The sequence below is a fragment of the Lates calcarifer genome, linkage group LG17 (genome assembly GCF_001640805.2).
Source record: "Lates calcarifer isolate ASB-BC8 linkage group LG17, TLL_Latcal_v3, whole genome shotgun sequence".
NCBI lineage: Eukaryota > Metazoa > Chordata > Actinopteri > Centropomidae > Lates > Lates calcarifer.
The window spans coordinates 8,686,576-8,702,459 of NC_066849.1; the positions used below are offsets into that span (position 1 = coordinate 8,686,576).

Consider the following 15,884-nt stretch of genomic DNA (forward strand, 5'->3'; position numbering starts at 1 on the left):
TATTAATGTGCTTCAAAGCCACATCTTTTGCATATGCAAGCTACACAAACACTTCCTCCACTCTCTAAGTCAAGGAAGTGTTTAAAGACTGAACTTGTCAGTGATGTGCACCACTGTTCCTCAGTAGCTCAGCTGGACTGTGAACTCACCATGTTTTTCCACTGTGAGCTGGTCGTACTGATACTTGCACTGACTCTCAATGGTCAAGGTAAGTTTGGCTTTTATGGCACTTAAGGATATTATAGCATTAGATTTAAACCACAGTGTATGTGTTAAAAGTAAAATAAGCTCTATGTATCCTTCTATACATGTTTTAATCTATTCATAAATATCATATATTTTCCCCCAGTTCATACAGGGCAAATCTATGGAGGCCATGAGGCTAAGGCACACAGCAGGCCATACATGGTGCTGTTGGAGCGGCACATGCAGAATGGTCAAACATCTTACTGTGGTGGCTTCCTCCTGAACAAGGATTTTGTGATGACTGCAGCCCACTGCCAAGCCAAGTCAGTTTAACATATTTTACATTTATCTACAATTACAACCTAGATCCAGACAGACATGCTATGATGGCTTCGTGAAATGTGATGTAAATTAACATTTTTGAATCATTTTAACTTGAATACAATGCTCTGACCAACAAACTAATATGTTTACTCAGAGATAACATTTTTACTTTTATTTTTGTCATTTCAGGTCCTACACAGCCTTACTAGGAGTTCACAATGTCTGTAACTGTGCAGGGGTACAGCGTATACCTGTGAAAGCTGCATTTCCACATAAAAACTACAATGAAACTGAATACACAAATAACATGATGCTCCTTAAGGTAATAGAAATTGTACTTAATAGAAGAAATGTAGATTTATCCCTTTTTTCATTTTTTCCCAGCTTTGTTTCTTATTATTTTAGTAGCAAGTGAATCAAACAAAGCAATAGAAATGTGTACAAACTGAAATTCATGTTTAACATATATATTTTTTCATTTCTCTCTGTTCCTCCAGTTGAGCTCTAAGGCACATTTTAACAACAATGTGAGACCCATTGCTCTCGCAGGCCGAGGTGACGGCTCTCTGCCAAAATCATGTTCAGTCTCTGGCTGGGGAAGAAATAACAGAAGCTCAAAATGTATGTCTTTGAAGCTCATGGAAGTCAATGTAACACTCACTGACAATGAGTTGTGTTGTCAGAAAAAAGTGTACTGCTCTGAGGGAAAGGCTGGACCGGCTGACGTACGTACATTTATGTAACATAACATTAAACAAACACACTTTTGTCAACAATAATAATCGAATCACTGTTGTTGAAACAATCACTGCACACTGTGTATGTACTTCCAGGGAGACTCTGGTGGTCCGTTGGTCTGTAAAGATGGAAAGGTGTACGGGGTGGTGGGTACCTCATTCCAATCAAACCCGGAAATCTACCCCTACGCTAAGATACCCGAGAATGCAGACTGGATTAATTGGATTACTGGAAATAATGAAAAATTCTGATGCATCAGATCACACCTGAATTTCAGGTTATTGTGAAACATTGCTAGTATCTCCGCTGATTCCATTATCACAGAGACCGCCAAATTAAATCCTGGACTTTCTGGCTTAACACAAATGTAATCAAAATATGCTTTGCTTTGATGATATCATTTTCATTTTATCGACAGTTGAATTAAGAGACTGAGAATAGTGTATGCTGCTGCAGTCGCATATCTGTCAATAAACTCAGCTATTGTAAGGAAATTTGAACCAAGTATATGTGAGTTTTAACAAAGCCATCATGACACACAAGTCTAGAGTGGTGGCGAATCATAATGCTAAAAATATGTAATATCTATTTTTTTCATACACAATGTACCCTTTGCTCTCAAATACATTACACACACACAGACACACAAGCTGCTTTGCTGCTTTGTGCATTTTCTTTTAGACTAGATCAAATGACAACAAGTTTACTTTGTACCATCTTTTGAAAAAATAAACTGTTGCTCTCTCACAGAGTTCTCTCAGTACCTCTGTACACTCCACTTGTACAAGAACATTTTGGTTTCAATTTTGAGATTGTTTAGGTATTAAAAAGGTCTCTTTGTCTGCCTGTTGTTTAACAGAACCTGTAAGTGCAGTTTTAGCAACATCTGACAGAACAGCTAATGCTATGGTTGTAACAGCATCACAGAGTTCCCACTTCCCCCTCCAACGTCCTAAAGTTTCAGCAGCAAGATAAATCACCATTCCTTCTCCTGAATTATCACATCATATTCATTTTAAAGCTAATTTTCATGCTTAAATGGTTTGGTCTTTGTTAGTTCCCTGAGCATGTATAACTGAAAATAAATCCTCAAAGAACGATAGATAACCACATATATAGATGGTGTACCTGTTTCACACTTCAGAGATGATCTTATCTGTGCTTCCTGTTAATTACAAACAAGACAAATATAGCGATTACATACCTGGCAACTTTGTTGCTCTGACCCTAATAATAATGCAAGAACTGTTCAAATGCATGTGAACAAACAATACCCACATAGATAAGAAAAGGGATGTATTAAAGAATTCCAAAAAATAAAATAATCACTGTGAGACATCTGGATAGCTGGTGTGGAATTATGCCAAAAAGAGGTTGTTTAGCAATTGATTTATATCATATCACAATACACCATCTTAAGTGTTCTTATTATACCCTGTGACTCCAAGCTCCTGCTCTGAATCTGACATTTGTCATATAACAAGACTGACCAAAATATTATTTTACTGTAATGTGGGATCATAAAAAGTCTGACAATTGATCTTCTTTTCCTTTCACCATGGTAATGACTTTATCACTTCTTTGGTAGTTCAGATGTTACATTTCATGTCCTCTGGAGGTGATAGAGATGCCCTTTCTTGTGAATGTGGTTCAAAGCCACATCTTTTGCATATGAAAGCTACACAAACACTTCCTTCACTCTCTAAGTCAAGGAAGCATTTAAAGACTGAACTTGTCAGTGATGTGTGTTGTCAGAAAAAAGTGTACTGCTCTGAGGGAGAGGCTGGACCGGCTGAGGTACGTACATTTATGAAACATAACATTAAACAAACACACTTTTGTCAACAATAATAATCGAATCACTGTTGTTGAAACAATCACTGCACACTGTGTATGTACTTTCAGGGAGACTCTGGTGGTCCGTTGGTCTGTAAAGATGGAAAGGCGTACGGGGTGGTGGGTACCTCATTCCAATCAAACCCGGAAATCTACCCCTACACTAAGATACCTGAGAATGCAGACTGGATTAATTGGATTACTGGAAATAATGAAAAATTCTGATGCATCAGATTACACCTGAATTTCAGGTTATTGTGAAACATTGCTAGTATCTCTGCTGATTCCATTATCACAGAGACCGCCAAATTAAATCCTGGACTTTCTGGCTTAACACAAATGTAATCAAAATATGCTTTGCTTTGATGATATCAATTTCTTTATCTGTAGCTACAATATGAGATTTCCAATTCAAGTCTTTTACAGCCTGGTACATGCTAAACTTTTTATCAAAGTAAAATGATTTAACATGTTACCTGGTTCCAATGGTAACAGTCGGCCACTTTAGTCTTTTAGTTAAATGCATTCATCCCCCTGTTTACCACACCAGGAACACAGACTTGCACAGCTGACCATTGATGCAGATGGTCAACTGCATGTTATCTCCTTTTATTTTGCTTGCAGTAATGCATAACACATGGCTTATTCTGCTGCTTAATCACACCTTAAATGTTTACCACTGACATCAGACCTCATCTGATTTGTCTCACTTCATCAAATCAACACTCAAATACATGTCACCCATGATATTCTTCAGTTTACTGTGATGCTCCAAATTCACAGAGTTCCCACTTCCCCCTCCAACGTCCTAAAGTTTCAGCAGCAAGATAAATCACCATTCCTTCTCCTGAATTATCACATCATATTCATTTTAAAGCTAATTTTCATGCTTAAATGGTTTGGTCTTTGTTAGTTCCCTGAGCATGTATAACTGCCATAAGAGTTGCAAAGCGTGCCCACAGTCAGAAAGGGCAGGACTTCTCCCATGACCCCTCGAATACCAGACAAATGTGGCAAGGTATCAAAGTCATCACAGACTACAAACCCATTCCTCCTCCCTGTGAGAGAGGAACTCAACAGCTTCTCTGGGAGGTTTGAGTCACTCAACACCACCCCTGCGTGGAAATCAATTCATCGCCCTGATGAGCAACCACTGAGTCTGGACACAGCTGATGTCCAGAGAACCCTGAGGAGAGCGAACCCTCGAAAAGCAGCGGGCCCCGACAACATATCAGGACGTGTGCTCAAAGAACGTGCTGACCAGCTGCCTGGGATTGTCACGGACATCTTCAACACCTTGCTGAACCAGGCTGTGGTGCCATCATGTCTGAAGTCGGCCACAATCATACCGGTGCCAAAAAAACCCACAAACTCCTCCCTAAATGATTGCCGCCCTGTAGCACTCACCCCCATTATGATGAAGTGCTTCGAGAGGTTGGTGAAAGCCCACATTGTATCCAGACCCCCCCTCCACATTCGACCCGTACCAGTTTGCTTACCGTCCAAATTGCTCCACTGAGGACACCATCTCCTCTGCACTCCACCTGAGCCTAGAACATCTGGAAGAGAAAAACACGCACGTACAGACGCTGTTTCTGGACTTCAGCTCAGCATTCAAAACCATCATCCCTCAGCATCTGGTGAACAAACTGGTCCCCCTTGGCTTCAACACCCCTCTGTGTAACTGGCTGCTTGACTTCCTCACCAACAGACCTCAGTCTGTGAAGGTGGGCAACATCATCTCCAGTGTCATCTCCCTGAGCACCAGCTCCCCTCAGTGCTGCATCCTGAGTGCTGCTGTTCACAGTGATGACACACGACTGCTGCACCATGTTCACTACTAACCACATCGTGAAGTTTGCTGACAACACAACAGTAGTGGGCCTTATCCAAGATGACAACGACCTGGCCTACAGAGAGGAGGTAAAACAGCTGGTGGACTGGTGCAAGACCAACAACCTGGCCCTGAATGTTGACAGAACCAAAGAGATCATTGTCGACTTCAGGAGGAGCCAGCCCAGCCACTCACCACTCCTCATTAACAACACAGCAGTGGAGAGAGTCAGCAGCACCAACTTCCTGGGAGTGCAGATAACAGACACTCTGACCTGGTCCCTTCACACTGGAACTCTTGTAAAGAGAGCTCAGCAGTGCAATGCACTTTCTGTGACAGATTAGAAGAGCTCACCTCCCCCCTCCAATTCTCACCATCTTCTACATAGGCATTATAGAGGGCATACTGACCAGCTGCATCTCTGTATGGACAGGAGCCTGCAGTGCCTCTGACTGGAAGTCCCTGCAGAGGGTGGTGAGGACAGCGGAGAAAATCATTGCGACTGGTCTCCCTTCCATCCAGGACATTGCGAGTCCACACTGTCTGACCAGGGCTCACAACATCATCAGAGACCCCTCACACCCCCACACCGTGGACTGTTCTCGCTGCTGGCCTCTGGCAAGAGGTACCACAGCCTTCGGAGCAGAACAGCCAGGTTCAGGAACAGTTTTTTTCCCACAAGCCATCAGACTGCTCAACTCCAAATGAAAAAAATCAGCCCCACCCTCCCTCACACACCCCACACACACCTACACACACTCACACACACACACAGGACTGCTTCACAGGACTGCTCCTTTCACAGGAGTTGCAATAATATTGCTGTGCAATATCACCCCAACGTGCAATATACTGTAAATATTGTAATTTGTACATTTTTATTTTATAAAGCGTATTATATATAGCAACTCTCTGTATACATATTTATTTTTTGCAACACTCTTTTATGTACTTCAATGCTGCTGTTTTACTCCTGCACTACCCAAGTCAATGCAACAGAATTTTGTTCTGATGTGCACTGGAAGGTGTACTCCGAATGACAATAAAGCCTGTCTAAGTATAACTGAAAATAAATCCTATAGAACAATATAAATGGTATATTGCTGTTTCACACGTCAGACAGAGGAAATAGTTTATGATTTTATCTGTGCTTCCTGTTAATTACAAACAAGATAAATATGGTGATAACAATGCAAGAACGGTTCAAATGCATGTGAACAAATACCCACATACGTAAGACTCAGTGTAAACTGGGGTCAGAGACTATTTTACCAATTCTAAAGATTTAATTTGCCATGAACTGAAGGAATTTACCACAGGTACTTTGATTAAATAATCCCAAGAAAGTTTAAGGTATATGTAGGTCAAAGAAAAGGGATGTATAAAATTATTCCCAAAAAAAAAGAAAAAAATAATCACTGTGAGACATCTGGATAGCTGGTGTGGAATTATGCCAAAAAGAGGTTGTTTAGCAATTGATTTATATCATATCACAATACATCATCTTAAGTGTTCTTATTATACCCTGTGACTCCAACCTCCTGCTCTGAATCTGACATTTGTCATATAACTGTCTCAGAGCCTCAGATGTTTTTATCACAGGGATGACGTCCCACAGCCTTGACATATGTGCATTTATAACAAGGTCCTGGTTTCTTGTTTGTTATAGTGAGTGTTGCTACTGGCTTTGCAGCAGTGTCAGTCAGTTTTTCAGATATGTGAATTTCTTCCTCCAGTAAAGAGCATTATTGCTGTAAATAGCAGTTTTTACTGGGTCCTGAACACCTGCCATGAACTCACTTTACTATAAATGTCTCAATCATCTACTTTGTTAGGAGTGTTATCATGCTGAGATCTGACAGAGTCAGCACATATACACTGTTACACAGTAGCTATCTAACTTCAGCGTTTCCAACTGCAGCCACCTAGTGGATAGAGAAACAAGACTAAAACAAGGCTGACCAAAATATTATTTTAATGTAATGTGGGATCATAAAAAGTCTGACAATTGATCTTCTTTTCCTTTCACCATGGTAATGACTTTATCACTTCTTTGGTAGTTCAGATGTTACATTTCATGTCCTCTGGAGGTGATAGAGATGCCCTTTCTTATTAATGTGGTTCAAAGCCACATCTTTTGCATATGCAAGCTACACAAACACTTCCTTCTCTCTCTAAGTCAAGGAAGCGTTTAAAGACTGAACTTGTCAGTGATGTGCACCACTGTTCCTCAGTAGCTCAGCTGGACTGTGAACTCACCATGTTTTTCCACTGTGAGCTGGTCGTACTGATACTTGCACTGACTCTCAATGGTCAAGGTAAGTTTAGGTTTTATGGCACTGGTAAAGTAAGCTCTGTGTATCCTTCTATACATTTTAAATCTATTCATAAATATCATATATTTTCCCCCAGTTCATACAGGGGAAATCTATGGAGGCCATGAGGCTAAGCCACATAGCAGGCCATACATGGTGCTGTTGGAGCGGCACATGCAGAATGGTCAAACATCTTACTGTGGTGGCTTCCTCCTGAACAAGGATTTTGTGATGACTGCAGCCCACTGCCAAGCCAAGTCAGTTTAACATATTTTACATTTATCTACAATTACAACCTAGATTCAGACAGGCATGCTATGATGGCTTTGTGAAATGTGATATGAATTAACATTTGTGACTAATATGTTTACTCAGAGATAACAATTTTACTTTAATTTTTGTCGTTTCAGGTCCTACACAGCCTTACTAGGAGTTCACAATGCCCATAACTGTGCAGGGGTACAGCGTATACCTGTGAAAGCAGCATTTCCACATAAAGACTACAATGAAACTGAATACACAAATGACATAATGCTTCTTAAGGTAATAGAAAAAATAATTACATTTCAAATCATTGTACTTAATAGCAGAAATATAGTTTTATCCTTTTTATATATGTTTTTAATCTCTGTTCCTCCAGTTGAGCTCTAAGGCACATTTTAACAACAATGTGAGATCCATTGCTCTCGCAGACCGAGATGACGGCTCTCTGCCAAAATCATGTTCAGTCTCCGGCTGGGGAAGAAATGACAGAAACTCAAAACATATGTCTCTGACGCTCATGGAAGTCAATGTAACACTCACTGAAAATGAGTCGTGTTGTGAGAAAAAGACGTACTGCTCTGAGGGAGAGGCTGGACCGGGTGAGGTACGTACATTTATGATATTACATTATATAACAGGACAAACACACACACACACTTTGGTCAACATTGTTGTTGAAACAATCACTACAGACTGTGTATGTACTTCCAGGGAGACTCTGGTGGTCCGTTGGTCTGTAAAGATGGAAAGGTGTATGGGGTGGTGTCTGCCTCACGCGAAACAAACCCAGATGGCCCGTATGTCTACTCCTACACTAAGATACCAGAGAATGCAGACTGGATTAATTGGATTACTGGAAATAATGGAAACTTCTGAAGCATCAGATCACAACATCTGAATTTCAGGTTATTGTGTAATATTGCTAGTATCTCCGCTGATTCCATTATCACAGAGACCGCCAAATTAAATCCTGGACTTTCTGGCTTAACACAAATGTAATCAAAATATGCTTTGCTTTGATGATATCAATTTCATTTTATTGACAGTTGAATCAAGAGACTGAGAATAGTGTATGCTGCTGTAATATCTATTCTTTTCATACACAATATACCCTTTGCTCTCAAATACATTATACATACATACATACACACACACACACACCTTTGTTCATTTTCTCTCAACTTCTCAACTTTGTTTTGCACCATCTTTTGAAACAATAAACTTGCTCTCTCTCAGTGTTCTCTCAGTACCTCTGTACTTGTACAAGCACATTTTGGTTTTAATGTTGAGATTGTTTAAGTATTAAAAAAGGTCTCTTTGCTTTATTACCACTCCACATTTAGCTGGAGCATCCTTAAACCCAACAAATCTAAGATGACACAGTAATGAAACAAATAACAGATAATTATGTACTGTCAGTATACTTGTGCTGAGCAAAATGTAAGGACAGCGTAATCCTGCTGCTGTGTTACAATGAGCAACACATGAAATTTATACATACAAGACAGAAAGATTTGTTGCAAGGTCCTCTGTCAACAGCAAGTGGTGTGGATCAGGAGGGACAGGTGGTGTCAGTATAACACAGGTGAAGCACACTGCACTGATATCATCACATATTGAGAAGGGAAATGGATTACTCTGCCTCCTTAGAAAGATGGGCGTTTTCACTGAGAGAAACTTCTACTTAACACCTCTGAAAGCTGTCACTGTGTTTTGGAAGCAAGTGACAGCTTTCAGAGGTGTTAAGTAGAAGTTTCTCATATTTACATGTCTATCCATTACATCCATTCAAGTTCACAGTTAAGTTTAGACCTGATATTACAGATGCCATATCTCAGTTAATACAAGAAATCCGCTCATCAGGGCCTGTAGTATGACTTTTAGGACTACAAACCCAAATAATAATTGTTAAAGTCAAGTGGACTGCCTTCACTGCAGCATACATTATGGTGAGATTCACAGTATACAGATAGTCCTAGCCTAATGTTATCAGTGGAATAATAGTGTGTTGCGTTGATTAACAATATTAGCATGTTTCCGGCTCTTATATTAGATTACCATTAAATGAAAATGTAGAATGCAAAATCCTGTAATGGCTGGATGGACTATTAAAAGGGGTGCCGAACATTAAGTGAGGATAAGAGCTTTTTGTGGCCAGAAACATTCACAATATGCATGATGAGGTCTTTTCACATTTCAGTATAGCAGCACATTAATAGTGCAAACACTACATGACAGCCTACTTTAGTTACATCACTGTGTACTCACCATAGCTGTTATACAGACAGACTGGACTGGAGCACCAACACTGATGCTGCGTACAAGAAGGGGATGAGCAGACTCCATTTCCTGATGAAGCTCAGATCCTTCAATGTGTGCAACAAAACGTTGGAGATCGTCTGTGGTCGCGAGTGCCATCTACTTCGCTGTAGTCTGCTGGGGGAGCAGCACCAGTGCCAGGGACACTAGCAGAATAAACAGATGCATCCGGAAAGCTGGGGCTGTCATTGGACACAAAATGGAGACATTTGAGTGAGTGATGGACAAGAGATCACTGAACAAACTGCTCTCCATCATGGACGACTCATTCTCCATAGCTCTATACAACAACTCACCTGTGTGTGTCAGGTGAACACTGCCACCTGTACATACATTTTGAAAATATTTATTCATTAACACTAGCACATATTGTTGTAATGTACATATTTTATACTCTATACTTTTTCCCTTTCTTTCTATATATTCCTACCTATATTTTCAGCCAGTATCGCACATTCATTCTCAGATGAAAATATTGCACATAACTATTTAATTGCAACTCAAATTATTTTCCTGTGTATATTTTTCCTGAGTATTTTTCATTTTGCTGTTGTTGCTGTCTCTGCTGCTGTAATGCAAGAATTTCCCTCGAAGTATCAATAAGGCACATTTATCTTTTGAACATCAAAAATTAAACAAACACAAACTCATCGGCGATGTCTATCACCTGAAGGGGAGGAGGTGCGCTCTCCACCCGAGCGGCAGCGATCGGAAAACCCAAACAAGACGGCAGTTCCCGAAACATCCGCGCCGGCCCGCAACACGAGTAGGTATAATCAGGTGAAACAGCGTGTAGTCAATTGCGAGTAAAAGCAATAATTTGACACGTAACCAAGGAAGCTACTACTACATTACCCGCACCGGTGGCAACAGGAGCCGGAAGCGAGACGACCAGGAAGTTGGCGGTCTCGGGGACCAAAGAGCAAGAGGGGGGGCAAGATGGACACCGCACCTTTTTATAATGTGTCCCCAGCTGCTGATTGGCTGATGAGATGAAGCGAATGGGAAGGCAGTGAATTCACCTACATTAGGAGCAGGGATGAAACTCATTCTGCTATATTAAGCTGCTGCAACCAGCACCCACAGAAATAACATTCACAACTGCTTCTCTTACCTGAGTTACATTTCACTATGTTTTTGTTTGTTTGTTTGTTTGTTTTTTGCCACAGACATTGTCTTGTCTTAGCAGCAAAATCAAAAGTAGAAGTAATGATGTTGACAATGGCCTCATTCCATTTCATAATTAATTTCCCACATACACAACATGGACCATGGAAGTGGCTCACCTAAAATGGAATATAGCCATCATTTATGCTGTTTGTCACACCTGTGCTTATCCTGCTAGGACACCAAGTGCAAAGTTAGGAAAAAGGCCTAGAGGCATGAGCAGGGGTAATATCTAACAAAATACATTCAACCACTGTATTTAGTTACAATTTTGAGGTCCTGTACTTTACTTAAGTATTTGTATTTCATGCTACTTAGCAACTACAGTTATATATATGATAAATATACAGTATATAAATAAATAAAAATAAATAAAACACTCTGAATGAGGCCATTTTGCATAATTAGTGATTTTACTGTTTGCTAATATTTAAAATGCAGGAACTTTAATGTTGTATGTAATGTTTTATTTGTTTATACTTACTATACTAGATTTACTACTTTTACATCAGTGAAAGATCTTAATACTTCTTCCACGACTAGCATATTTGAGTGGTTGGCTATGTACCATGTAATTTCCTGTTCTTTAAATGACAGCAAGAAGAATGTAGGTCTGTTATACTTTGGTGTTCTCCAGTAGACAGTTTACATTTTCTTTCCAGTTATTTTGAAGAATAGCAGATACATTTACTTGAGGTGACCTCAGCTTAAAATCTGTGCTGTCAAGGCCATGGAAAAGAATGCCCATGTGAGAGATGGAGGCTTGAACAAACAGATACTATTATACTATAGTCCACTAGATGGCGGCAGTGGATCTTGACATAATCTCTTGCTGGACCCATATGCTGTTAGATGCAATTAGCAGCATAGTTTGAGTCAAGTTTAGGGTTAGGTAAAAGACACCAGACGCTTTGCCTGTTCACTGCTCCCTATGTCAGGTGCAGCAAATATTATGTTATCAGTGATAGTTCAGTTGATAATATGGCAGGGCAGGAAAAAGAGTTTAAATATGATGGGTCAGAATGTCAAACTGGTTTCCTTGGCATGAAGGTTTGAAAGGTAGATTAAGAAATTAAAGCTAGTAAGCAGGAAAATTATGCTATATAGCAGAGGTTTGTGATGTTTTTATTAACTAAAATTACATTTGTAGACCACTGAGCATAAATACAATCAGATATACTTAGAATAAGCTGTTTTGAAGCTGTGACCCTGGATTATCCCTATACTAAATGCAATTGCTGTAGGCAATTAAGACTAGAAAGTTAACACTACAGTCACGTTAAAAATAGAAGTAGAGACTGCTGCAGTAAGCACTTTAACTTCTGAACTACCCTCAGCACCTCCTACACACAAGTGCACCTCATGGCTTCCTGTGCAACACCACAGTTTTCCATTGTGGTAAGCTTCACTAACAACTTTAGTCAGGTGAGAACCTGCAAAACAGACCTGCTGAGATATCTGAGGAGAATGTTTATAGAAGAACTGTGTTTATGCTGAGTAGAAAAACAATAGTGCCTTAATTGTTTTGTTTTTTTCTGGCACAGACTTGTTGATTTAACATGTCACATGTTTTTGCTTGTCAATTGACCTGACAAGAAAAAAATAATCAATCAATTAAGCAACCACGCAGTTAGATACAGAATAACAAAGCTGTGTGCATGTGGCACTGTTTTTATATTTTTTATCAAGTGTCCCAGACTATTAATGTTTTTTTTTTGGTTTGTTTGTTTCTATTTTTGCCATGTCATTTAGGTAATTTTAATTGATATAGCAGAAGGGGGCACTGTAAGCAAACCTATAGCAGGATTCCTCATGCAAGTTGGAGTCTGTACCGGCACCTCCTCTGAGAGGTTCATTGACTGCAGCCTACAAGTGCTGTGTCCTGCACTTGACTGTGTTTGATGTTGATTGCTAGTCCAGAGCCACAGCTTTGCAGAGGCTCTGTGTTTCGATGCTTGAGTGGTTGAATGTGACTGCGATGCCTGCTTTGTTTATCTAAGAAGATATTTTACTGCACAACACAAATCAATGCACATTTGAATATCAACAGATATATTCCAGAGATTTTGAAAAAATGATATGAACATGAGATGAATGTATGAGTGGCTGTTTTTTATTCATTCTACCCAACACCAATGTTGTGAATATCACATAAATGTAGTAACACAATCCTGAGCTGAAAGATAATGATGCAAAAAGCTGCTTGTGTGCCTTTAAGAGGCAAGATCACATTGTTATTCTGGGTTTGTCCACAAGCCGACTGTGGAGGTGGACAGATAGTGGTTCTGAGGGTGGTGTGCGGGGGAGAGAGAAAGTGTGGGAGGGGCGTGTGTAGGAGTCTCCTAATATGAGTCTCCAGGGGCCAGTATGGATTAAAAAAATGTGGGGAGAGAGAGAGAGAGAGAGCGAGAGAGACTGCAATGTGGACAAGATGTCCTTTGGATGCATCCTGTGTTTTACAGCACGTCCAAGGAGGCAGAGATTGATCCTGTGTTCCCCTCTTCTCCAGGATGGCATTGCAGGCTGAACACTCAAGGCTAAGCTGCCCATTAACGAGCCAATAATTTGTGTCATTATGTGAGGACTGCAGCTGGTTCCACTGATGCACTGCTTCTCACATGTCAGAACTAAAGACTGAAAGGAGTCTTAGCACTGCTCATTATGAAGCCGGCCTCTCATCCCTGCTTCCATCCTTTGTCTTTGGAAGCATGCATGGCAGACAAGGCTTAGCCTGGATAGCTTATTTATTTCCTCCCTAGCTCCCTTTTTTGAAACACAGCATGCTCAATATAAAATCGATGTATTAAGTGTTCTCGAGTATGCAGAGTGACGTGCTGCCATTCCCACTCTATGCCTTTGGCTGTGATTACAGCTAATTTGAATGATTGAAATGCTTCCATAGTGGAGCTGGAGTGAGTGAAGTGAAGGGCTCACACAGATGAAGGGGGAGGAGGCGAGAAAGGCTTGGCTCTACTCCAGGTGGAGGAGGTGAGTCATTCCCCACACAGATAGACAGTCTATCAGTGTGTGTGCATGCATTTGTGCATGTGTATGTTGCCCACATTGTTGTTGGGAGAATAAAATTGTGCTGTGAGCAACAGAGTGATAAAGAATGAATGCAACTGTATACACTGTGCGTCGCTGTGTGTCTGTGATTGTGTTTGTGATTTTGTGTGTCGGTTACAGTGGATATCTCTGGTTAATCTGTGTATTCTGCAGATGAATAGTGACTGTATCTATGGTCTTTAGGCCAGCTGACTCCATTTCCCAAGGTGGGTGTAAGATTCAGATGGTTCGGCATCAACGAACCTGAGGGCAAATAGGAGTTTCAGTACAATGAAACAATTATTTGATGGATGAAATGATCTGCTAAGTTTTCATGTGCATGTGTTACATCTAACACCTGTATTGTTAAGTAAACAAAACAGGATATGTCTTTACTGAAGAAGCTCTGGCCAAAATAGCAGCACATTTAGTTGTTAAGCATTCTTTTATATTGTACATCTGCACACTCATCAGTCGTGTGCATCTATGTGAGCAAAACTGTAGTGCATATCACCAGATCATTTGTGTTTGTCGAAGATGCAAAGCGACTGTATTTTTAGGCCACCTGACTCCGCTGCCTGAAGGTGGGCGTCAGATTCATGTGGTCTCTACGTCAAAACTAAATGAGGACGGCGAGAGGTTTCAGTCGCAGGTCCTGTAATGTTCTCCTGATCTGGAAACTAGATAATGGTTAGCTACCACGTGCACCACGACATATTTTTGACTTCTATTTCATCTCAATAGGATAGTCTCTTGAGGTTGAGACCTTTTTTTTTGAGAGCTGCAGACAAAAGTGGCAGATCATTTAGAGCTCGAGCATGCATTCACACAAACATACGCCCACCCACAGTGATTGTTTAGGCACGCATGGGTTTGTCATTGTTCCACTTGCTGTTGAGCGTCTCATCAGATGGTATAGACACAGATCTCACTGTATTCACAAGGTATTTCTGGATGACTGCAAGCAAGTTGTTGGTTACTTGTCATCCAACAAGGGAGGGGTGTCTACAAAAAGGACATTCTGTTCTAGACAAAGCCAGCAAGCAGACATACAACTCTTCCACCCTCGCTTGCCTGTGCACCCCAGATCAGTAGCCTGTCTCTCCCTAATAACTCTATCTATCTATCTATCTATCTATCTATCTATCTATCTATGTCTCTGTCTCCTCCACCAACACCATTGAGGAAGCGCAAATAAAAAGTTGTTGTCATGGAAACCTGCCGTGCCTTTCCTCTTCTCCCCTCATCACCCCCCCTGCACACTCAAACTTGTAGACAGACGTGTGCAGGCGCATGCACACACACAGACACAAAGCTATCTTGAATCACTCAAGAGTCATGGACAACATTCCCATCTCAAGAGGCAATGCAGAGAAAAGACATCTAACTCTTGCAGAGACAGACAGAGTGAGAATGCAGAGAAGCACCAGGAGATACAAGATAGAATAAAAAGTGCAAACCACTACAGGAATGGAAAAATCAGTGGAGTCCTTATGTAAATAAAATGACTTTTGCAGTTCAGTGAAGATGACTTTACTCTAAATGACCTGTTTGTTCATGTCATACATGATCAATACCAGACAACACCACAAGATCATAGAAAAGTAGGACACATAGAGTCAAGATAAAGGTATCTTTCATAGGTATTTCTGGTTAGTTTTTGATGGAAATATACATTTACCTGTAGATTCCTACAGGGTGTACCCTGCCTCTCACCCAATGACAGCTGGGATAGGCTCCAGCCCCGCTGCAGCCTTATCCCTAACGGATAAGCAGTATAGATAATGGATGGATGGATATACATTTATTTCACCTCAAAGATTAGCAGACATTCTTTTACTGCTGCAATAACATAC

At 40.6% G+C, this 15,884-nt stretch overlaps 1 protein-coding gene and 1 long non-coding RNA gene across 5 annotated transcripts in view; one reads left to right on the forward strand and one right to left on the reverse strand.

Moving 5' to 3' along the window:
• The window catches only part of LOC108893016 (granzyme E), a 70,494-nt gene that overhangs the window by 467 nt on the left and 54,143 nt on the right, over nucleotides 1–15,884 (forward strand). The window contains exons 2-6 of one of the 4 annotated variants that reach the window (XM_018690800.2): nucleotides 7,009–7,236; nucleotides 7,331–7,490; nucleotides 7,644–7,776; nucleotides 7,874–8,101; nucleotides 8,209–9,756. In XM_018690800.2, coding sequence (XP_018546316.1) covers nucleotides 7,062–7,236; nucleotides 7,331–7,490; nucleotides 7,644–7,776; nucleotides 7,874–8,101; nucleotides 8,209–8,373 — 861 coding nt within the window. In that variant the 5' untranslated portion in view covers nucleotides 7,009–7,061 and the 3' untranslated portion in view covers nucleotides 8,374–9,756. Of the gene's footprint in view, nucleotides 1–23; nucleotides 209–349; nucleotides 510–699; nucleotides 833–1,007; nucleotides 1,236–1,343; nucleotides 1,996–7,008; nucleotides 7,237–7,330; nucleotides 7,491–7,643; nucleotides 7,777–7,873; nucleotides 8,102–8,208; nucleotides 9,757–15,884 lie in introns of those variants that run through there. The other 3 variants (XM_051077468.1, XM_051077469.1, XM_051077467.1) reach the window with 3 other exon arrangements.
• Nucleotides 7,821–10,739, reverse strand: LOC108893018 (uncharacterized). Its single transcript, XR_001962600.2, has 3 exons — nucleotides 10,484–10,739; nucleotides 9,766–9,998; nucleotides 7,821–7,968 (listed from the first exon to the last, which is right to left on the reverse strand). It is a non-coding gene; the product is annotated as an uncharacterized LOC108893018 (long non-coding RNA).